At 47.6% G+C, this 25,397-nt stretch overlaps 1 protein-coding gene across 3 annotated transcripts in view; it reads left to right on the forward strand.

Moving 5' to 3' along the window:
• The window catches only part of LOC120951792 (protein obstructor-E-like), a 38,920-nt gene extending 17,767 nt beyond the window's left edge, over positions 1-21,153 (forward strand). For 2 of the 3 annotated variants that reach the window (XM_040370716.2, XM_040370715.2), the window contains exons 3-6: positions 17,027-17,251; positions 18,738-18,926; positions 19,391-19,617; positions 20,221-21,153. In XM_040370716.2, coding sequence (XP_040226650.2) covers positions 17,027-17,251; positions 18,738-18,926; positions 19,391-19,617; positions 20,221-20,307 — 728 coding nt within the window. In that variant the 3' untranslated portion in view covers positions 20,308-21,153. The remainder of the gene's footprint in view (positions 1-17,026; positions 17,252-18,737; positions 18,927-19,390; positions 19,618-20,220) is intronic. The other variant, XM_040370717.2, reaches the window with a different exon arrangement.
• Positions 21,154-25,397: the final 4,244 nt, after the last annotated feature.

Below are 25,397 nucleotides of genomic sequence, written 5' to 3' on the forward strand. Positions count from 1 at the left end.
GACGGGGTTCGACGTTGGCTGAAAGGTGCTGGAGACGGAAGGGCTGAGTTTACACGCGTCAACAGGTAGGGGCAGCAGGAGGCAGGAGGCTTTGTGAAAATAGATCACGATGTTTGGTTCGAGAGCAGGTGTTGAACGAGCGTTGAAACTTGAAACAAAAAAAAAACAAACCTGTAAACAAACCTGAAAGTTGCTGCAAATGAGAAATTGGTGTTTGTTAATTACTAAAACATCACGACTTTTCCAACCGAGTGCCAATGAGCGAAAGAACAAAACTTTGAAATGAACTGATTTGAAATAACAAACACAAGAAAGAACGAACAGCCCAGCAGCTGTGGTTTAGTGTGCGCGCCTGAATGGTATGCAATCCGTATTACGTACCAGCCTCGTTGGCTGCTCGGCGAAGCGTGACAGTGGAGATTTTGCTTTATAAACTTCGCAGCATGCAAACTAGAGCAGCATAAAACGCCACACCAGCTTGCCTGAGAGCCAAACGCGGCACAAATGGGTGTACTCTTGGGTGAACCTGTGCACTGCTTTGTTTGTTTGCGTTTGTCTCCTTGCTTCTTGCAGCACACAGCCAGGCCAGCAAGTCAGTTAGTCAGTGCGTTAGTCTGACTGACGAGTCACTTAAAGAGTTTATTGCCGCGCGTGGCGTTCCGTTGCCAATGGCAGCGCGGTCCGCTTTCCGCTACATAAACAACCCCACATTCGTTGCCGTTGCCCCCGGGAGGCAATAATTCTCCGCACAATGCGATTATCTCGCGGGGCCCGTCTTAATCTTTTCTTTTGCTTATTAAACTTACTCCATCCCAACGCTGCTGCCGCTTTCGCTGTGTTTGTTTGTTGCTCGCTCGGTCGTCCTCCGCAAGCTCCATCCCACTCCGCCCTACGCGCTACGAGAAGAAGGCAGTTGGCAGCGCTTTGATCCTTGAGCCGGACCTGGCGGCAGTATGCGTGCCCGGCCCGGTCGACCAAATGCCACTCTTGATGTCGATATCATCTCCTCGTTCCCTGTTTGCCGGCTGGCCTGTTCGTTTGGCGTCAGATATGCGGCAGGCCCGCACTGGCAGGATTAGCGCTTCAGCCGCTTCAGCTTTGTTTTCCAACCACAACGACGGGACGGGTATTAGGCGGTGGTGTTATTATTTTTATTGTATGAAAGCACTTGAAATCGTGGGACGGGGAGAGGGCACTGTATTTTTGTTTTTGGAGGGTGTCTTGTGGTAACCTTTTCCCCCGTGCTTGGGCCGCTCCGGAGTTGTTTGGTGGAAAATTGCTTCGCTTCCAGTGTTCGCTTTGTTCGGTAAGTGGGTAAACTCGCTGTGCGCGGTGAAGTACTCTCTCTCGCTATGTCTCTTGAAGGTAGTGGAATGTATCGTCCCTTCCCTCACTACCATCTGTTCTGGGTGTATAAAAAGGGAGGAGGCGGCCAGTAGAGCGCAGTATCAAAGCCAAAGCGAAACGAATTTTGCCACTTGGTGGTTTTACAATTTAGTAGTACCACAGTTTCATTATCAATTCCAAAAAAGATTTAGAGCCGGGACCGAGCTCAAAAGCACCAAGGGTCGTCTCCCTCGGTCGGCGATACTACTTACCGCCTCTCTGAAGATGGTGGCGCGTAGTGTATTTGGGGGAGCATTCATTAAAAGGACCTGCTCAAAAATGTGGTCGCGATCGTAGCCGCACACACTTACTGCAAATGCGCGGTAAAAATAATACACCAAAACGACAAACGAACGAGAGCCAATCTATCCGCCTGATCCCTGGTGCTGGTGCCGCAAAATCAAATTGCAGCTTTTGATACTTGAGGCGAGATTTCAGCGGCACACTTGAGCTTCGGGGCGCGCGGTTTAGCGTGGCATGTAACGCTCAATAAATTTTGCCAGATTGAAGCACCCTCGAGAGCAATGTGTTTCTCAGCGCCGTCGTGGGCTTTGTGCAAACGGTGTGCAGTGGTTGGAGTTGCTGTTTAATCTTGTACCAACAAACACACACACACACACACACACACACACACACACACACACACACACACACACACACACACACACACACACACACACACACACACACACACACACACACACACACACACACACACACACACACACACACACACACACACACACACACACACACACACACACACACACACACACACACACACACACACACACACACACACACACACACACACACACACACACACACACACACACACACACAAACACACACACACACACACACGCGCGCACACACACGCACACACACACACACACTTGGTAGCTTTCTCAATTACATCAACCTATAAACAACACAATGCAGTGCATTGTGGTCTGATTCAAACTAGCGAATGATGCAAATGCTCCCAAAATCACCAAGCGGAACGATAGGCGCTAATTGAAAGGCACAAGCAGTGCAGCCCACTTGCAAATCCTTTTGCGAAAACGGCACGGCTTAGCCGAGCATCGCTGTGATGTTGGCAATCCTCATGATTACGCTCTTTGATACGGAGCAACGTTCATTTGTTGTGCTTTATTTTTGTAACCAAGGACATTACCAAGGGTCCTTACTTTGACATACTAGCTTGCAAGCAGTGAGCGAATTTATACGACCACTTGAAGTGTATATGAATGTACAACAACAAAAAAACATCAACAACAAAAGGGAAATCAAAGCAGAGCCATCAGCAGTTGATCGTCGCCCCTTTCGTGCTTTTCCCCTTGCGCGGTGCCCCCAGGTTGCCCACGCACGGCAATCCGTTGTTTGGAAAGTTTTCCTGCAAAGCTTTTAGATCCACATCCGCCTACAAACGCGAGAAAACGCGCGGGAGAAGTTTTCCTGCGCAAAATAACGCAACCGAAACGGATCCATTTCCGCCCTATTGCTCCAGCATCGCTATTGTTCGTGGCTTGGGCGCAGTTTGGGCGCTGAGGCTGAGGCCTTTTTGTATGGCATACGAATCGGTTTTATTTTGTTTCCCTCCTTTTAAACACTAAAGTGCTGAATGTGCCGTTTGATGTTGATGCTGGAGCATGGTGAAGCTTTTAATGTTGTTCACATTCGTGCAAAGGTGTATAAAGGGAGAAGAAAAAAAAGAATGCCGCGTATGTCACAAATGTCTAATGCTGGTTGGAAAGTTTTTTGGCCGCGTAAAGAAAGAATGCTCTTCCCGGCATTCATTACCTGTGGCGATGGGATGCGCCACTGTTTGGCACACCGGGCAGAGCATACTTTCCACAAGGATTCAGATGAGAATAAGACTAAGACGATTAAAGTGTGCCCAAAACAATGGTAGCACCATGGTTCGTCGGCAGGAAGGACCAGCGCTTTGATTCGCTTTAACTGTTCGTCCCTCCGCGCGACACCTCACCAAATCACCAAATCGCTCACCGCAAGTCGCCGTGCTTTGCTGTCAACTCGCAACGGTTTCTCCCGGGCGCTAAGATAATGCGCTATCACCGGTTTGCTGCCGCCGGACTTGCGGTTCTTGGATCCTGCTTTCCTGCTGACGGCCACCCCGTCGGCTGCCGCTGCTTCCTCGGGAAGATTCTGGCCGGTGGATAATTTAAATGTCGTGTCTTAATTTAAATTGATACCGCACGCAGGAACCGCAACAACCACGAAATCGGCTTAACTCTCGATGCGACCTCACCGCTCTCCCTCTCACCTCTCGCGACACCTACAGTAAGGCTACACGCTCCGGCGGCCATCAAGCCAATCCAATTTCGACGGGTTTGCCGGTTCGTTTGCTGCACGCAAAACTGGCCTGGGTGGGACCTGGGAGGCGGCAAGATCCCCGGCAACCGCACCGCCGACCGGTCTGCTAGGGTGGCGACGGGGTGGTGACCACGGACACTAAGTAAACGGTGAAACGGTTTATCTTCCTTCTGGGTTTGGGCCACAGTCTTCTCCACCTCGAATCAGCAATATTTCGGGCCTTACATGTGCGGCCAGTGCGGGCACTTGTTATCCTTTGTTACCGCTGTGCTTGTTGTCGGCCCTGCGTTGCCATTCTCACCGCCCGATGTGTGGTCCCCAAAATGGAAATGGGTTTTAGACGAGGTTCCGTGTTCCGAGCTTTGCCAGTGGTCGGCCATAACTTTCGCCACAGGATACATTTCATAATTGTGAAAGTTATTGAAATTTATTGAAGTTTGTCTTATTAACATAAATATGTCCGTTGCTCGGCAGCACGGACTTTTCAGCAGATCATCCCACTCTACGCGCTTCCATACTTTCATCGGAGTGAAAGAGAGGGATGGAGAAAGTGTGTGAGTTTGTTTGGGACGTAGGGAGCTGGTCTGGTGGTTAAATCTAATTTAAACTCTCCAGCACAACGGGGCAGAATATGATCCTTGAAATATGCTAACCCGTAGGTGATGCTAAACACACACACACGCACACACACAGATACCATACAGACATACACACAAATCCGACCCAGTTACGGGTTGATCCCGGTGGGACTTGGGTGGAGGGAACTTCCCCGTCCGAGAAGTGTTTCGGCACCGAAATGGACTCGCCTTGCCCGAATGGCCGTTTCGGTATGCCCGTTTGGAATATGGTAATTAGTCATTGTTGGATGGTGTTGAAGCGAGGCAACCCCTCAGCTTTCTCTGCCTCCGGCACTGCCCTTCAAAGCCCGCGTGAACTGTGCTTGAAAATGGAGTTCTACGTTTTATGCGCTGGGTTGCAAGTGAAAAAAAGGAGTGATTTTTTGGAGAGAATTTTCCCAACAGCATTACCTTGTGGCCTGGCCGGTTTTTTGTAGAAATTATTGAAGAATAAGCACGAATCGTGCCCATCACTCTGGCTGGCTGGCCGGCTGAATCACACTGACAAGCAACTGCGCCACCTGGAAGATTTCTTGGAGCTAGTCCACTCCGAATTGTAGAACATAATGGAGCTGCCCTTTCCTCCTTCAAAACCAAGCTTGCTCCACAAAGTCTCTAACGAATCGGCTTCAAATCGGCTTAAAAAGTTAGACCACAGGCCAGAGGAAGAAGAAGGGGGAACCACATCTGCCCAAAAGATGAAATGTGGGCAGCATCTTGCAAGGGGGACCGCCTGGAAAGCTTTTTAATGCTACTCGCGTACCAATATACCGTGAAGCTTTTCCTGAGGACAAGGGAGACTCATTGAGTTTGCTGCCTGCGTCGCGGGGTTTTTTTGGGGGGCAAATGTCTGCCTAATGCCCATGGTTATTGTTATTATTTTCGCCTTTATTGATCGTAGAGATAATTAAGCAGAAACTCGTCGTCGTTGAAGCATCGAGAGGGGGGGGTGCGCCAACACTTTACAGTGTAGCCACGAATGGGGAAAGGTTAGTACACTCTCTGTCCTGCTTGCTTGCTCGAGTGCTGTCAAAAAAGAGGTGCGGTCATAATTCTCCTAAGAGAAGGCAGAAATAATAATAACAACAGTGCTTTTCTTCCTCTTAACACACACACTCTTCCTCTTTAGTTGTTATTTCTGACTGGGTCTGTTGGTAGATTTTTGGAGACAGCCTTTTTTTCTGGTTGTTGCTGCAAAACGGAAAGAGGTTGTGCCAGTTCTGCCACTTTGGGTGGAAACGTTTTATAATCACCTCCGTCATTGAAAACGATGATGAATTGAGACAGCACAGTACAGCGTTTTTGATTGCGGCGCTGGTCGCTTGGGGGTGAAAAAATGGGGCTTTGGGTGGTTTGCTACTGCTGTCGAGTGCAAAATAATTACTCGCTGCTGGTGGAATTAGCCGGAAGTGGGGGTTTTGTGTGTTGGTTTTAGCGCGGTTCCGGTAAAAGCCCACTGTGCAAGCGTGCGACTTTTGTGACGAATCGTTTTGGGATTGTTCCAGGCTAGTAATAGTAAGCAATGAAATACGCTTCCGTCTCGAGCATTCACCGTCAGTTTGACAGTCCCCCTGCACACTGCAAACACACTTTGGACGGGGTTTTAATTGATAAAGTTTTTCCAGCTACAGGGCGGTGTGCTCGGATTGAGATTATGGTTTTGTAGGAACAGAAACTGTTGCCCTAAATCGGACAGTTGGTTGATGTAAGATTGTAAACAAGTTTTATTGAAACTCCGGCTGAAGTTTGAGTATGGGTAAACAATGGGCCTAAATTTACTTAATGCTTAATGCTTAAAGATGGCCCTAAAATTGGATGATAAAATATTGTAAAAGCTGCTGATGGGCTTTTCAATGCAAAGCGGCCTTACTGCCATTCAGCCAAAAAAGCAATCAAACGTGACATGGTTTATCCTCGCTGACAGCATCAACGTGCGTGCTAGCAGGAACGGGGACACTACACTACATCAGCTGTGTCAAACTCAATTCATAAGAGGGCCGCAAGTACAGATTTTCAGTGATTCGTGGGCCGCAAAGTTGAGAATAAAAAATATACCTCAATAATCATATAAAATACTGTTTAAAATCATTATTGTTAAACAAATTGACTTTTTGTACTCCTTGCTTCAAATCTGGAATAGTTTCTTATTTACAAATTTGCTATGTTTTTTTATTGTGCACTTTTTTATTTAAAAAAATGTTTAATGCACTTTTAAAGCCACATGCGTTGTTTTCATCCTTATTATTAAAATAGGAAATTTCTCATTAGTCGCGGTCTAACACGGCACTTCTGTTAGAAAATATCACTCAACCACACTTTTTTACTGAGGTAGGGGAAGTCTACCAGCCTGTTGCGGAACTTTTTCAAGCCATCCGAGCTATCCACCGCTGGATGAATAACAAAAATATTTGCATGCAATTTTTTGATAGATCAAGAGTAAAATTGTAAAAAAAAAACGTGTTTAAACATTATTTTTCGCTAATTTCTAAGTTCGAAGGGGTATATGGTGGTATATGGTGGTATGGTAGCATTTCTTATTACAAGAACCCATATTTTACGAATAATTTTGTTAAATTACGATAATTTTATCTGACGAAGATTCGTGGTGTGTGATCCCATAAAGATTGGCAAATCTTGTTTTGCACTTGAAGGGAGATGATTCGCGAATTGAGGTATGGACTGTGTGAGCTAATCTATTAATAAGCTATGTATTGCAGGGCTTTGGCATTTCGATTATTTTAATCCTTAATCTAAATCTCTTAGTCTTAAGCGTAATCATATCATTTTGGTTTAGATTTTTGGGGAGGTCAAAAGTACATTAATTCTTCTTGCAAAATATGGGGTAGACAAAATTCCAACTTGGCTACAATCATCTTTATTAAAATTGATGGTGGCATGATTAAGACAAAAAAACAGAAGTGGCTCAATCCAACATCAATGATGTAACATTATAAGGTTGGAGCCGTGCAAATCGGAGAAATTCGGAGCCGAATGAATCCTTTACTCGGCACTCGGGGGCATTGAGATGGTCAAATTCGGTGGGACCGACCGGATCCATTTCTCACTGTAGATTAGCCGATCCGTGCAACAACCGATGACTCCAACGGTTCCTAATGGCTTTAGACGGCTCTATAGGCTTCGGACGGCACCGAACGGAACTGTTGGTTTGATTTGGCCGGATTCGAAGTTGCTATAGCTAAGATCGAAAATGGTTTTGAGCCGTGGATGCGATTCTGACAATCCATCATTAGTTGTTGCGAAGTTTCCAAGTGTGTGTATCAAGTTATTTTCATTACTTTTTCGTTGGTAAAAGGTCGCAAATCTATTTTTCCATATAGAATGTGCAATCGAGTGTGCACAATACTATGCTAATATTCAGAATTTAATCGAAACATAATACCGACTGAGTTTGCGTTCAATTCAATGTTTCTTAAGGGTCTCGATTGTTCTGTACGATTGTGTAGAATAAGTTTATGAGATGTTATGGGTACATTCATGTTAGATTCGAAAAATATACCATCTAAATGATTGTTCTTCTCTGGAAAATTAAATACACTTCGACAAATAGTAATAACAGTTTTTTGGTTTGGAGTGATTTTAGCAATTCTCAAAATATTCTCGCGGGCCGCATTCAGCATTGACGAGGGCCGCATGCGGCCCGCGGGCCGCCAGTTTGACATACCTGCACTACATCATCTACCATAGTTGCCTGTCCAAATTTCCTCGTCTCACACTTTCTTTTCAGTTCATATTTTCTTTCCGGAAGGTAGCAACTAACGAGTGGCATCATTAAATTGGGGGAAGGGGTCGGTTTTATGCAACGCACAGAAGGGTTGCCATCGGTTACCGATGATGTGGTGCTGATAACGCTTTTGTTTGTCCGACAGAGAACGGGGCACACACACACACACATGGGTGGCAGCAGTACAGGGAAATGGTGGTTTGTACGAAATTTGATGCCCGCCGATGTGACGATCGTCTCGAGGAACAGCGTCCTGCAGCATGCCGTTGCCAAGGTGTCGAAAATGTTTTATGAAAAGTTTTCTTCGGCTTGTTTGGCTTGCGTCCAGCACGCAAACAGCACGCATCACGCATATATGCTTTCCCGGACTATGCTCTTCTCCTTCTTCCACCCACTGTCCGTTGGCCTGCCCGTTTCCCTGCAGGTGGTCGATTTTATGACATTTCACTTTGCTCCGGCACGTAGAGAGAGAATCAGTGGGTTTAAGGTAAATATGTTTTTCCATAAACTGTTATGCAAGATAACAAAGCGGTGACTAGGCCTTAAACCTGAAGGAAGCAGACTAGGTAGAGGTGGCAAATACACATGTACACGTGCAGTATAGCTGTCCACTGTATGGGGCAAAGTTGGATGCACGAGTTTGATTAAGTTTTACCGAAATTGTTATTATGCTGGGACGCGTGCGTGTCTTCATATTTGTACTGCTGGGCCTGCCACTCGGCCATCTAAATGTTTGGAGCGTTTGATGCGTTTCTCGGACCGAGGCCGAAACCGAGCTGACGGGGTTTCTTTGGTCCAATAAAATGTACCACTTGATGGTAGTTGTTGCCGCTACTGGCACAAGCACTGGACGGACGGACGGACGGACGGTTTCGTGTGTGTGTGTGTGTATGTGATAGGGTTCTTGTCTCTGTTCCCCTGTTCGTCAAACTCCCGGGGACACCTTTTGATGAGGTTTCCGTACGCAAAACGTCCCCCTAGTACCGCCAGTATACGTAGTCATCTCACCGGTGGCCCATCAGCAAAGTGCCCAAAGTGGGTGGACGAATTCCGGCAACCTTACTAGACTAGTCGGTGCGTGTGCGAGCGGCAACCTGGTGCAGCTGGTGTAGAAAATCTTTGATAATGTACAAATATTTACCGGCAAAACTTTGGCTGTCTCGTGGAAAATATTTGTGCTATTCTTGTGCGGTGGTCATGCATGGCGAGAACGGGCACTGGGCTCACCTTCGGAAGAGCGAGAAACGGCGTGCTGGCTGGAATGGATGTTTTGGTTGATTTTACCCCGCACGAGAAACACACACGGTACGGTACGGTCCTGTGCTACCTTGCTACGGTCGACTGTATGGCCAGACCATGGCTTAGCCGTGTAGATGAGCTCTTGTTTTTGTTGCTGCGGCCAAGGGAATGCGGCTATGCGTCTACGCAATTGTTCTAAGGCCTGGGCCCGCTGATACGCACCGTTTCGCCTTACGGGTGTAAATGTTTGAAATAACTGCAAGGGACTTAGTGCGGGCAAGGGCACCCTTAGTGGTGAGCAGGAGGAGCAAAAGTTTGCTGAACGCTGCCGTAGGTGTGTTTTCTTTTAATCTCACCACCAACGGGTAAACAACGGATGGGATGGATGGAAGCTTCTTTTTTGTTGTTAATGCGTCGGACAAGCTCATTGGACAGAGTGTTTTGTGGAGCTTGTTTGGATTTCAAAAGAGATTTGTGCATATACGGAAGTGGGAGCTTTGCGGTGTGGCAATTAATTACTTTAAAAGCTGCAGGAAACGGGACACGTAATGCCGTGGCAATGCACCTTTTAATGAAAAGATTGATTTAATGGATGGACCCTATGTATGAGTCTATTAGTTCGTTAATCATTACAATAACGTTAACATTATGTGAATGTGGATCTTCAATTCGCTGAATCGCCATATACGGAACGCGTTGTCTCTGTAATCGACGAAAGAATTGTACCAAAGATTTTCCTATAAAATCATCGACATCATACGAAGATCAATGTGAAAATGTTCAAACTTAAATTAGCTTTCTTTTGTTTGACTTTGGCCGCCCTGTTAGCTCCCTGGTGCGTAACGAAACAACAGTCGAGCTTCTTTATATTGTGCATCTAATTAGAATAATCAAAGCTTTCTTCAACCATCGCCCATCGAACAATGAACCAATGTTCGGTGAACCGTTCCAAGGTGTGGTTTTTGTCCTCCCCCCTCCCTCGTTGCTACGCACCAAACGGGCACCAAGGTACCGTCGGTCGGCTGCAGTAGAAGATTGAGAAATATCTTATCCTTTTTATACAAGCCCCTGTTAGTGGTCGGACCAGCCACCACATCAAACAAACCCATCGCTATGCACTGGGATGATGCTCAAGCGTTCATGGATTAAGAAAGTTAACGAAATCGGATTTAATAAGTTAGCTGATAAGAAGATGTGTGGAAAGCGCTCGGGAAAACGCCAGGAAGTCGGGGCAGAGAGTGCGAAAGTTAACCTTAGAAAATTGGCACTTGTGGCACTCGTTGACATGGTGAATAGTTTTGCGGAACCGCATGACTTCGTTGTGGCTGCCAGGGAGGGGAGGGGTAAGAATTTCTTCCCCAAAACTGTCCCATTTCGTACCCAGGACGGTACCGCACCTCCTACGGTTTGTGGTTTTTTCTTTTGGGAAGGTTTGGGCGTCATCGTGGAAGGCAAAACGGCACAACTTTGCCCTGTCCTATCCTTGCTATGATCGCATCCGAGCATCCTGGCCCACGGGAGGCCCGGGAGGATGGTCAGTGTTACGCTTTGGCTGTAATTAATTACAGCTTTTTATTGGTTACCGACGCAGCAAATTCCCGTTGGCGGACCCACCTCTCCCTTGACCCGGCGTACGAAACTTATTTATTGAGAAATTAATTAAAACGCAAACTTTTTTGCCGTTGCTCTTGAAAGACGACGGCACAACGGTGTGTCTTGTGCATAGTGTGTGATACGGGCAGCGAACCAGAGGAAGAAGCAAGAAGGTGATCGAAATGATCCTGTTTTGTGGGGTTTCCGGTGGGTACTAAGACGCTGTAATGAATACACAGCTCCCGACCGCACAGTTTGGTATAAAGCTCTTGCGCCTGCAAGGTATGCAATCGAGTGTGGGCTCAACCGATAAGCGACGCATGTGGATGGTTTGCAGTGCCGCTTTACCGAGCATAAATTGCACACTGGGTGCAGTTTGCGTATTTGAAAAGTTTACATTTCTTTTCCGTTGATGCGCCCGCACGCCGCAATTTTGCCGCACTCAACCACGCAAAGGGACAGCGGTTCCGTGCTTCGCTTGCTTGCCGTGCTGCTGGTGCGTGAGTAAGCGGCGGTTTCATTAGTGAGCACTTGCTAATTCTCAACCGCAGATGATGATTGTAAGTGCAGGCGACAAGCGCTGGCGCAACGAGCGCGAAGATAAGCGCACAGCAAATCGCAAAGATGGTGGTCGCGCCAGCAGGTCGGGTCGGGCTGCCGGCGGTAATGGAAAAGTTATTTGCGTTAGTGTTTCGGATCGCTTGCTGCCTGTTGGGTTAATTAATCAGGACCTTGCGGTAAGCAATGAAAATGAGATGGGTTTTTACTTCCGGGATTGTTTTTTGTTGTTGCTGTTGTTGTTTTTGTTGGTGTTGTTTTGCCTCTTTCCTAGTGAGCGCAGTTGTTTCGCTTTGCAATGCCCTTGCTATTGGTGTATCTAGGCAAGGGAAAACAGCGCTACCGCTTCGTTGCCGTTTCCGGGAGAGATGCAATAGACCGTTGTTTGCGCTCATCATTACGCCCACGATCAGGATAATTAAAATATTACAATTGTTGCGCTAGAAATACGACTGCCGTTAGTGCAGCTGCCGGTGGGCGCTTTTACATTTTACGTGTTGCTAGAGTGTCTAAACTTGCAAAAAAAGAGTTTTACTGTATTTGTATTCACAAATACTTGGAGAGCAATTATTCTAAAAGCATAATAATTGCTACTGCGCTTCCCAACATCCCGACCTAAAACGATGCAGTCTCGGGATGAGGCTAACGATTGCACTATTAATTAATGTAATGAGCACTTTTCATAATGTGGCACACACACACACACCGTTGCCTGGGGAGAGGGGAGAACATTACTGTGGTACGTGCTGGGAGGTTCCTCTGTTGTGTGTGTAAGTATGTATATAGGATCGTTTCTCCTTTATCGACCTTCCCGCAGAGGAAGAAAGCTATGGTCTCGACTCTCCAATTATAACTGCCGAAATCTTTGCAACTATGCTTAACGGGGAAGCTGTGGGGCAAGCGGAACAAGCAAGCAGGCTGGGCCGACTCCATTTTGGCTTCAATCACCGCAACGGGACCATTTGGGGACGGCACATGGACGCTTCTCGTGCGCACCAGCCAACCAAGTCTCAAGCGTCGCAGTGGAGCGTTTTAATTCGTATAATTATTTTAATTTCAATTTCACATTCACACTGCTAGGAGCGGCAACGCGTTTGGCAGACATGTCTGTTGTGCCGTCGGTTAGAGGCGCTTACCTGTGGTGCAATAAACTGGCACTGTGCCCGGTGCCCCCTTTTGCTTGCGGAGTCCCAGGCGGACATTTTAGCTCATCATAATTTATAATTATCGCTCGGAGAAGGTTTGCTTTGATGGATCGCACGTACACTGATGGCAGACAGATGGAACTGATACTGTTGTTTTGTAGTGCAGAGAATTGATCAACGAGATATAAGGGTAAAGGGGAGTAAATTTAGAGTAGGTGTTCCGTTGCCGAAAACGATAGCCGATAATACTTACGGCTAAGCTAAACCAGTGCCATTCTGTTTTTTGCTTTGGCAGTTGAATGTTACCCTCGAGGGCGATTCGATGGGCAAGAACATGATTCTACAGTCTATAGAATCATTCCCTGCTTTGAAACTTGCTCTCGCTACGCGATGGCTGAAGCGGAACGAAACACAACCAAACAATGGGGTTTAATTCGCTTAAGAAAGCTATTTTTCTCTGTTTTCTCTTTTTGTTTTTTTGCTCGTTTTTTGCTCTCTTTGGATCGTTGCTGGTTACTGTTTCGTACCGTATAAATAACTGGCCCTGTAGGAATTGCCGATTCCTGCCCCGTGGAGATGGAAATGTGTAGCTTCGGATGCGCATAAAGTTCTGACAGTTTGCAATTTCGACCCCGAAGTCTAATTAGGATGACCAAACCGTGGACAGTGGAGATAGAAATCACCTTTTTTTTAAAAAAAAGAAGAGATATGCTAGAACAAACGCGGGAAAGTTAAAGCAAAATGAGCGCACGAAAAGGAAGGAAGGGAAAAGAAGAAGGAAGAATGAACCTTGAACCCAAACGGTCGAACAAATCGCAGTAATTAACATTCAGGCAAGCGATCGAGCGGGGAGCGGTAAATTAGATAAACTGGCCACCGGTGGTAGTGAATTTTTATGGCGCCATGCTTTGAGTGCCCCGGGAGCAAAGTCTTACATCCACGATAAGCGCGAATGTGTCGGGCGTCCGGGTGTACCGGGTACCGGGCTGCTCCATCGCGCGTGAATGACCGGACGCCTCCATCGTGGCGCGCCCGGGGGATAATGCGAAACGAGCGATTTACGACATGACAACCGTTTGGAGATAAGCGTCGTGGATGGAGAGTAAAAAGCGCGTCGAACGATAATTCGAATTGTTTCACCTGGTTCGCCTGCAGCGGAGCGGAAGAAGCCAGGTAATGGGCGTGGGCGGAGAATGGTGGAGTGAAAGTGGAAGCCATTTTTGCTTGCAATAGTCATTCAAGAAATCAGTCTTATCGAATTTGCTGCTGCCAGTGAGGCCGAAGGACGAGTGAGCTGAACAGAAGAAACCGACAAAAAAAAAGAGCGACAAATGATAAGAAACGAACGTTAAGCAAACAAAGGCTTTTCATGCCCGCTGGGAATGGCATGATTTAGACCGAGCGCAACTGCCGAAGGCTGAGACCGACCGACCACCACCCGTATTTATGAATTTAATTATCGGGTAGGCTTCGATGGGCGCAGCATCTTACACACGCCATAACGGTGGAAAGTGCTTTCGGAAAAGTCTCGTTAATGGATGCTGCTGTGACTTTGCCTTCAATGTAGCTCCTTCTCCGGTGGGTGTGTGTGTATGAGATAATGAGTGTTAAATTTACAGTCCATTTTAGCGCACCGTTGGCAAAAGGAATAGGGATTAAATTTGTGACGTTTTTAGTCGCTTCAACATCATCCATCTTCGGGCTCGGAGCACTGTGCGCATCTTCCGGGTAGAAAGGAGGACACAAAAAATGGCTTCCGGTTGCAGCCATCAGGTTGGTTTGATTGAATTTAATTGTGCCAAATAGAAAGCGTGTAATGTGTTTATCGGGCGAAAGCGCTGAATTACTGGCACCAGGCGCTAAAGGTACGGCAACACAATCGGTGTTGGAAAATGGCAAAAAATGGGATTATAAATAGATTTGCTACTGTCGGTGGCACCACGACAACCTATTCCGATCGCTTCCGGTTTTGTGGGTTCGCTTTTTTTTTGTTTTCTCTTGGCTCCTTTTCCACTAGGGATTAGTAGTGGCGGAGGGCTTGCGAGCACATGCTCTCGGGGGATACAGCTAGAATGAACGCATTGCTTCCCTCGGTGGAATAGCGGTTTGTGTGTGCCAGTTCTTTTTGCCTTCTGTAGTCGTGCAAACCCCCTTTCGAGGGATCCATTTTATTGCCATTGGTGAGTGCGGGTCGGCGGCTTCAATCATCGCCGGCTGGCGGGCAGGTGGAAATGTGAAATCATATTTCCATCATAATCGAATTAATTACTGTACTCCAGCTGGGCAGTGGAAGTGGACGAGAAATCGAGAAGATTTCCATCTTCGGTGCAATTCCCTAGGGCTGAGCAGGGCGAGCACACATTTGCACGAGCCTCGACCGGTCGATCGGTGAATGTGAGTGTTAAAATTTAATGCAATTAATTTAACGTGTAAAGGACATTGATTTTTTTTGTAAACCATTTTCTCGGTGCCGCCAGTGTTAAGTGCAATCGAAGTGCTGGAGTACGCTCGAATTGGATTACAGCGCCCGTTCAATGGGACCGGTGAACAAGCGGCTAAGGATTGGTCAATGGTTTTGGTCGGAACTCCGAGCACAGACCTCCGTGCCGACCATCAACGCTAGATGTGGAATTTACATTATGTTATCGCGCGTAAAGCGCTCACTTTCCACAAATCCACCAATTCAGTGCGAATGGCGGCGAATGATGAAAGGGCGCAAATGCTGCCGGAACATACGGTCGCCGGGGCCGCGCCAGACGGTGCCGTTTGCGCGTGAAATCCGACCACCTGTCGGGCTGTCGGGTTCGTGCCTTCCCGTAGTAAAATGGCGTGCGAACCGTCCGTTAAAACGCTTAAAGTATTAAGGAATTAATTATCTCTTCTGCTCTCACTGCCCACTTGTATGCCATCCACGGGTACGGGGTGTGTGATTGCACGATTTCGCGTGAAAGAATCGAAACACAGTACGCCCCGGGAACGATCGGAGTGCGTTGGATAGTGAACAAAGCGTGTGTCGGTTGTGGTTGTGTGCGATTCAATTTGTGCAAATACTCGCACGGCCGGCCAGCCAGCCTGGACGAAGCGGCAGACGAGCCTGGGATCGATTTGCTTGGCCAGCACGCAAAAGTCTGGCACGTGTTGCAACACGCGGCCGGATAATCAGCCCCAGCTTTTGCAGCTCTTTGTCCGCGCGCGCTGTGTGCAGGTGAAGGTGGCAGTTCAATCACGGGCCTGGGCTGTGGGCAAAGTGTTGTAGAGCGGGTCGGACGGACGGTTAGGAGGACAGGACAGGACAGGGTAGGGAGTTTTTGATGAAGTTTTCCAATCAGAGCTGTTTATTCGACGAGGTGAAATTGAATTGACAGAGTGGCATTTAGTGGCGCGGCTTTAGAAACGGCGACTTGGCGGAAGCCGCTGAAGGCTGTTTTTGATTTGATTGGTTTCGGCCGCCCGTTGCCGTTGCGCTGACTGGATCGATCAGAAATAGATAGCGTGAAACGGGATTGTGCGTTGTGTCGAAGAAACAAAAGTGGGTTTAGTCTGAAACCAGTAAGGTACACCGTGAACGTTTAAACCATAATCAGTCTATGATTTTCTAGTGTAAGGAAGTGCTCTGCTTATCCTTCCTACGCTTGCCGGCTGTGAACTTTATGCCTTTATTGTGACAGACTTGCTGTCAAAATGTGCCACCCGCCACAGCACTATCGTGCACTAAATTTATTCTTCATTCGTCAAGCTAAGTTCATCAACCGACCGGGAAGGAAAGTTTCACTTTAGCAACAACTACACCGTCCGTTGGAGCATACAGACACCACGAGGGAGCGAAGGTTCACTCGCGGCTTTCGCCCCCTGAGCTTCGCCCCACGCTAACGGTATTCAATTACATTGGAATGTAATTAAAAGTTGTGCTGTCTCGCGCTCGTGCGTGTGTGTCGTGGATTTGCGAGCTGTTCCATCCGCCCGCCACACTGTCTGTCAGCGGTACACTGATCAGTGCACGAGATCGACGTCGAGTGTGGCGTCCTTATGTTGCAACAGTGTTTTCATTTGCATTTACATTTCCTTGTCTTCGTTCGGAGCCGCCGTCGTCTGTCAGCGGCTGGCTCAAACTTACCGTGTGACATAAGAAACTTGAACCAAGCAGTCGTCCGACGTGACGAGGGAGCTTTAGGGGAGTGTTTTGTTCGCATCGCATGTCGACACGGTGACTTTATTGGCTTACGCGGCCAGAGGCAACAGGTACTTTACTAGGCGAGCGAAGTGGAATGCAATAGTTTACGGGGTTTTTCACTTTCATCCAACTAGCAACAACATTGTGTGTGTGTGTGTGTGTGTGTGTGTGCGTGTGTGCAAAAAGCGACAACCGACAAACTCACCTTACTAACGCGCTATATCCGTCTTTGAAACAGGGCTCGCCAGTGGACAGCGCCAGGACCAGGAGGACCCGTGCAAAACCAAGTCGAAGGTGGTCGGTGACGTGACGTACTGCGATCGGTACTGGGAGTGCATCAACAACCAGCCGGAGCTGTACGACTGCCCGAACGGGCTCGTGTTCGCCGGCAAGCACCGGGGCGTCACGGAGGGCTGCGACTACCCGTGGCGTTCGAACTACTGCGACGGCAAGCAACTGGCAAGTAAGTATGCGTCTGTGGGTGAGAGAGATGGAAGGCAGATGTAAGGAGGAAAGCGTCAAAAAGGCAATTTTGCTGCACAGATTGCATAACTTTTGGGCGTTTTTGGCGTGATGTGTGTTTTTGGACGAGGAATGCAGAAAACAGAATGCAACTTGCCACTATTCCACAAAGTATAATTCATAAAATAACGCCCTATTTTGGATTTGTGCTGTATAGCATCCTGCTTTTGATACAAACGAAACCATCTGAGACAGAAAACACATCCTGACTGTTGTTGCACCACGGTGAAGAAAGCGGCCCAAGGTACAACTTTGCAACAATCGTTCGCTTTGAAGTGCGAACCCGGGCGGAATCGAGTTGAATCGTTGCGCACTGTGAGTGTGCCCCAGCCCGTTAAAAACATCAAACCCAACCGGAATGGCAGCGCGAAACAACAGCAAGAAAGAACCGATAGAAAAGAAAAGTAAAAGCTCTTGAACGTGAAACAAAGTTTGCCGGTGCATTTTCCGCAAATTAACCCAATTCGCCGGGCATTATGCAGCACTGCCATGAAGCCGTAACATGAAGCGGGCCACCCTTTTGCCACAGCACAGCAGAACTCCGAATTAGCAGAGCTCCATCAAAGGGGAGGTTAGGAGTTCAGTGTACTCTCCTGTACGGGACCGCTCATTTATCGGTCCAGCATTGGAGGAGGAGGAAGAGGAGGAGGAGTACGGTGGGTGTAGGAAGGACGCTGTATCCTCAAAACAGTACTTACGGTACAGTACACGCTAACTGCATCAAAGCAAGCGCTGCTCTCGCTCTCAGGTGAGAGTTGGGTGCAGGCGGGATCTCAAAACTTAATCGAGCTCGTTTTTTGATAGTCTTTGTTCAATTGCGCGCGCGTCTTTGGTGGGAGAGGAGGGGGTGTGGAGGAACAACATGGACAACAGACACTAGAGTGTGGGGGTGGTCCGGTCGGTGGTAGTGAAAAGGTTGGGTTTTCGGCGATGTTGCAACAAAAGAGCTGAAAATTGAAGTGTGCACTTGTGTGTGGACGTGCCACGCCAGTGATGGGAGGGTTTGTTTTTTTGCTGTGTTCCGGCGTACCGTCTAATGGCGAGGAATCGTCCCTTGGAGAACTTGGGGGAAGAGAGGGGGGGGGGGCATTTTTCAATGCGAAATCGACGACCGAAAACTTCACTGTATCACCGCCGTGTGTAGGAACGACGACCCGGAGGCACATTTTGGGTCGGTGTCGGAGTGTCGTTTCGGTTTTAAGCAGAAGGGGGGGGGGGGGGGGGGCGTAATGACCGGGTGCAAAGTTTGTTCTGTTGTTTCGGGTTTGTTGCTGCTGGAGGTGAAACCGTATGTCCGGTGTTCGTTGCTGCCTGGACGGGCGATAATTTTAATCCCCCCCACCGATGCTTGCTGCCTATCTCTCTCTCTCTCTCTCTCTTTCTCTGGCACAATACGAAACTAAACCTCTCCGCTACGACACTTCTAGACGGGCCAATCTCGACGGAGCACTGCGATTGGCTGTACGGCATCTTTGGGCACGAGACGTCCTGCACGCGGTACTGGACCTGCTGGAACGGTACGGCGACGGAGCAGCTCTGCATCGGTGGGCTGCTGTACAACGAGAACGCGCACAGCTGCGATTGGCCCGAGAACGTTGATGGATGCCAGAAGCACCGTAAGTAAAAGAAAATAAAACCTGCACCAGTCGTTTTTCGTAACACATCACACACACACATACACTCAGACGAAACGATACAACGTGCAATACAAATAACCCATTGCACGGGGAAACAAAACACACAAAAAAGGTGGCAACGGCAAAGGGCTTTATGGTGACAATTTGTTAGAAAGGACGTGAGAATGAACGGACACACGGACGACCGAGGACGAGCGAGGTTTGAATTCGTTCGTTTTAGTTTCCGATTATGTCGTTTGCACAAATTTAAAAGTAAGTGCTACGGTATTTATTGTGTGAGAGACAAAAACGCAAGCAAAAACAAAACCGTTCGTAGGAAGGTTCCCTATTCACAAAGCAGGAAATTCAGGAATGGAATGCAAGCTTTACCCGATAGAGATTTGTTTTTCTAATGTGTTTCCTTTTCTCTTGCCCCTGCATGGTACCTCCCGCCGTACTCACAGCACTCTGCAACGAGGATGCGAATGGCAACGTGCCGCTAGGCAAGTCCTGCAATCGCTACTGGCAGTGTCAGGGTGGCTACCCGCGGCTGCAGCGCTGCCCCGCCATGCTGGTGTTCGATCGGCGCAGTCTGCGCTGTGTCGTGCCACCGACCGAGGACTGTGATGTGCCAACGACCCCGCTGCCCTTGGAATACGAACCAGAACAGCAGCAGCAGCAGCAGGGCAAGGTATGTCTGGGAAATAATTACTTCATAACGATACAATCTAGATCTGTCTTGAAATAAACGAGCAAACGATCGCGTAGGCTGAGGTCAATTAATTGCTACGTTTTGTGCTGTGAATTGCATACTGTTTGGGGGGCAAACTCTAAAGAGCATTGGTTCAAGGTATGCAATCCGCTGTACAATACGTACCATAAAATCACATAATATGCATTTTGGAAGCAGTTCTATGGGCTTCTTGAAGGATAGAATTGAATATGGCCGCTCACAAGCTTTTTAATTGAATTTTATAAGACATGAAGCGCCTTAAAGTATGCAAAAAGCTAGTTATGTTTTATTCATGTTATGTTTTTTTATTACACTGTTTTTTGTGGTTTACGTTTTTTTGTAATTTCTAAAGCATGTCTTGCGTTGATGAAGTTTATGCAAGGATTATTTTTTGGATGATCGATCGCCTATGGAAATATTTCTAGCATTTTAACACATTAATGCACACCATTATATACAATATCTCATGCCAATGCCCGCCCTTTTTTCTTTCTTTTTCTTTTCTTCTTCTTCTTCTTCTGCTTCTTGTGCACCAAACGACCTACGTCGATTTGCTTTCAGGGAAATCCAAACGCCATTTACCAACCGTCCGGCGCCGGTGGACTGCAGGGTGGCAAATTGCAATCGGGAGGACGAAACAAGAACTAAACAATCACTGTCATGCCACCAACACATGCACACACCCCATACCCACACACACACACAAAAGTTGCGGCTGGTGGCCGAAAACCGAACGATGAACTGCTTGCCTGGCCATCCATCCCACACCACCCGACTACATTCCCGAGGGCACTGATAACGTGCGAGCGTTGCGTGTGTTGCTTATCTTCGCTTCAACCACCGCTCCCCGATCAACGGTGAATCCGGTTCCCGTTTGCATCCCACCGCCGTCAGCATTCCTGGGAACGTATTCCGTTGCCTGGTTTCCGAAACGTTTCCGAAATAGGGTGGAAATTGGATTGGAGTTTTTTTTTTCTCGGCGTCTTATGGGTGGCGCATCCCACCTTCACGCTACATTGTAGCCGGCGAGAGGTGAGCATTATTTCGCAGCCTGGAGAACAAACCTGCACGATGTGGATGCTGGTGAACGACAAACTGCGGGAAAATGTCCCCAACTGTCACCGGCAGGAGGCTAGGCGTGCGAACGAAAATGGCGCACAAATGAGCTCTAACGGCTAACTTAATCAACTACGCCACCGTCACTCTGCTAGCCTGCTCGAAGCGAAGTTTAATTCATCCAAGCAACCCGTTGCCACAGTTTGGTCCTTCTTCCCCCGCACCCCATATTTCATTGCTGACACTGTTCCATCACCCTACACTGTTGTTCATCCGTAGGTCCGATCCGTGTACGATGCGCGTGCGTTTCGGGCGCGAAGGTAACAAGCTTACCTTATTTTATTCCCATTGTGTCACTATTTAAGATTGTGTAACGTACGTTTAAGCCGAGGACAGTGGAAACTAAAGCGTAAATAAAAGTGTAGAAGTAATCAAGGATCGTGTTGGTGTGTGTGCGTGTTTTTTTTTTTACTGCGACGTTGCGAAGAAAACGAACTTTCTCTCTCTCCAGAGGGAAAAGAAGGTTTTTGTTTTTAATCACACTTGGCATACACATTGGGCCCGAGCCACAAAGAAGCGCAGGAAGAAAAAGAACAGTAGCGTAAGTAAAAAGTTTAAAGCCATAAATATCCACCACCCGGGGGGGGGGTTGGGTGCAGCAGCTGGCTGATGCATCCGCCTCTAATTGCACCAGGAAAAGGGCGATGCGCGCGTGCACGCCCGTGACAAGTACGAACGATTTAATATCTTCTCTAATATGACAGTTTTATGTGCAAAGACGATGTCTTCTCCCTTCTTTTCGCGCTTTTCGCACTGTTTCGCCAACGGTTATATTTTGTTTGCGCAAGCGGTAGACGTGCCATCGTCCGTTCTGATTCGGGCAGTTCGTCTTCGTTTTCCGTTCGGGACTGGACGGAAAGTGAACAGCAAACAGAGAAAAAAAGTTATTTTCTTGCGTTGATTTGTGTGTGTGTGTGTGTGTGCGTGTGTCTAAAAGGAAGAAGAACCCACGGTGCGGTTTTGTTGAACGGAATGAGAACCAAGCAGTGCAGCTTTACTTGCACCAGCCGAATGACGGCTAGCTAGCTTTGGTTGGCTTGCTTGGCTGTTTTACTCGCCACTCCCACGGGGGGGTACGTAGTGAAAACAATAAATGAAAATTGCCAACGGCATGTTGCTGGAAGTTTTTTGTCCTCTCTCCCCCCTCCCCACTCTTTTTCGCATTTTCTTTAGCACTTCCTGCACCGAAACGGAGCAGCGCGAGCGGAACTCCGATGAGCCTAGCGGGTAGAACAATTGTCGCCGCCGCGCACACGCCAGAAAGAAATGCCGCAGGACAGCTGACAGCGTGCACGGCACAATGCAGCTTCGAGAGGCGGGTGGCACAGGAAAGAGAGGCGGGAAATCATATTATGATTTGTGGCAATGGCAATAATGTTTGTGTTTTGTTACGTGCTGCGGAAGGAATGGCAATGAATACGAAACCGAGGCAAGTTTGCTATTGTAAAGCAAAATGTTTTCATTGTTTGTTTGTGTGCACCAGCAGTACCAGCGGACAGTTTACAACAAATTGTGGAAAACTATAGTGGATGAAAAGTAAGTCGCTTAATTTATTCCCTCTCTCTTTTTTTCTCTCTCCGCACGGATTGGAATGCATTTTAAATATAAATATAAGGACAAAATTAACTCCAATTATACATTGGATGGGCTCTGATTTTACATTATTACACTTTTTTCATTTAAATTGCTTACTTTTGGCTATAGAAATGTAATACATGTAGTAGGATGAGTCTGATTGCCAAAATATTAAACGTAGTTAGGCAAGAAATTATGAAATTGCCTTAAAGACGAGTTTTTTTTTTTCAAATATTTTTATAGCTACAACTTGAATGGGGGTTTGTTTCCCATTAAAACAATCCAATTTTCCAACGCTTCATTCTATTACGGGTCACAGGAAATACATGTCAGCAAGTGTTTGTGCGGGCTGTGTCAAGTCGTACATCGCAATCACTTTCCAGCGCACTGATTAATCTCGACATGATCATCGTCACCTTCCCACGGCCATAAATCGTAGCGCTACGCTGCTGTACTTGAAGGTTAGCATTAAACTGTGCTTTACGTCTCTTTATGCTCACAACAACAACAACAACAGCAACGACAAAACAAAAAATCCCCCCCCCCCCCCTGAAATCGAAGTGACCCACTTCCGTCATATTTCACGCGTGTAGAAAATAAATTTGGACAAATGTAAGGCGCTGTCCCTGTCAGCCACATCGATCATGGTGGCGGTGGCGAAATTGTTGTTTCCCGGTCGTTTATTTTCGCCTAGGTGAAACTTTTTAAATTCCCTCAACGAACGAACAGGGAAGGACACCCCGGGAGCAAGTCGAAATTAAAGTCCAACTTCCAGTAGCCCGCACAAAGCCACATCCATCACGATCGTACAGAGCGCCCTGTACAACGCCGAACGTGTTGGAAAGTGTTTTTCACTGTTTTGTGCTACATTTTCGCGTATTTGCTCCGCTTCGTCAACGTTCTCTTCCTCAATCTAACACCAACGTGCGCTACGCTGCGCAGTGTGTGTGTGTGTGTGGCTTTATCGTTAATTTTTGGACATCAACATGAGTTTAATGGCGGCTTCCAAAATTGAAGCTAACGCAACGGGACGGCTTCAGCCGGGTGAAAATGTTACTTCATGTCGGAGCAATGTTCTTTTTTTAGTTGTTGTTGGTGTTGTTGCTGTTGTACGCTGTTCTCTTCGCCCGCGTACGTCGGACATTTGTTACACGATGCTACTTTTCATACCACACCCGTGTCCCGTGGGTCCTCCGTGGACTACGTTCGCGCGTAGTGGGCAGAGTGGAAAAAATACATCATCGTACGGCATGATCATCCGGCCCGTACCCGTACCCCCGTTCCTGTGGCCGGTACGTCCATCGGCCTTGGCGGTTCGTTGTGGTTCCGCTCACCTTCCGCCCCACGGAAGCTCGGTAAAGAAATCTTTATCATAAGCCTCGAACAACGCCCCGCACATCGGGAGGTCCGCAACGGCGGTCGTGGTTTTCGCCGTGGCTTTGCACAAGGTTTTACCAATTTTCGAAGCATAACCATATCGCCCCACGCTGAGAGACGCGCCCAGCAGGACGCCGGGGAACGCCGGCCGACGGTTGCTCAGACCGCGTTCCAACCACTTCATTCGTCCAATCTCTCGCAGAAGAAGTAGAAGGAAAAAAACGCCCCACACACACACACACACACACACACACACACACACACACACACACACACACACACATAGAATAGAACATTCCCTTCCGTGGTGTGGCGAACAGCTGTGTGTGTGTGTCTGTGTGTGGGAAATCTGTGAAATTAATGCCACAAAAATTACCACTGAATTTAAAATTAATTAAAAACAAAATTTATTGGAAAACTTTTCGCGTTTTACCACGACCAAAACAGGTGGGAGGATACGGGGTACAGCAGTGAAAGCACCAAGCACTTTCTTGGGCCAGATCTTTGTGGGCGGTGGTTGCCTACTAACATCGTGCTGATCGTCATTTTCCATATCCTGTTGGGTGGTTTCGGTGGCAAATCGGGCGCAGGGTTTGGCCTTACATCTGAGGCCATTTAGTTTCTTGCTACCGCTGGGTGTGGAGATTTGGCTTTTTTTTCTTCCGCCTGCTACGATTATGATTGCTCCCCAACCCCAGGGTAAGTTAAGCTTTTTGCGAGCTTTTTTGTCTGTGGCGAGAGTTGTTTTTCCTTCGCGTTTTTTTTTGGTTCCTCCTCATTCAACCAGACAACCCCAATTTGCACGATCAAGCAGACCGAGAGTGGGGCACAAGCGGGGTGGAGACTGGTAATATAAGACCGCTTATTAGTTGGACTCGTGGTGTGACAAATTTAAATGCAAAACAACGGAAGAAAAACAGCTCCACAGTGAACCAGGAATGGGGGGGAAGAATGTCATTTTATTCGTTTCTTTTCCTTACCTCCCGCAGGCTTCTACTCACAGCATCATATCTCATTATCACGGTGGAGAACGAAACACAGTTGCACCACCGCCACCTCTTTATGGTACACGATGCACGAGGGAGCAAAACAACGCTCGAAGAAACTTCCACTGGTAAAGTTGTGCCGTTTTGGGAGGGTGATGTAAACCGAATTAGACCGAAGGGACCGGAATGGGGGGACAGGAATATAAAAAAAAAACACGTAGCCATCCAACAGCTGAACACAGCTCAGACGCATTGCAATGAAAACGGAAGGTGGGGAAGGAAAGGAAAAGGATGAAGCGGTTGGGTTCGCTACCGCCAAATGGAAAAGTTTAGAATGTAAATAAAACTATCCTTCCGAAAAGCGTTGCGGGAGATTTGTTCCGTTCAGTGGATTGTCCCTTCACTGCACTCGTCGGTTGCTTTTGGAAGTTATCTGTGTGTGTGTGTGTGTGTGTTTTTTTTTTGGTTCGCTTGTTTGGATGTTGTTTTGTATTTACCTCTATCGTACCCGGGACAGCAGCAAGTTGGTAGGATTGCATCACGTTTTCGTCTCTCTCGCCCCGGTGTTTCGCTCTCGAAACCGTTCCGTAAAACTGACCACCACTGAGACGAGCGGGTGCAATTGAAGCTTGCAAAGAACTTGGTACTGTTAATCTGGCTGCATGGAGAGATGCAATGGGATGC

This window comes from Anopheles coluzzii, chromosome 2 (genome assembly GCF_943734685.1).
Source record: "Anopheles coluzzii chromosome 2, AcolN3, whole genome shotgun sequence".
NCBI classification, from domain to species: domain Eukaryota; kingdom Metazoa; phylum Arthropoda; class Insecta; order Diptera; family Culicidae; genus Anopheles; species Anopheles coluzzii.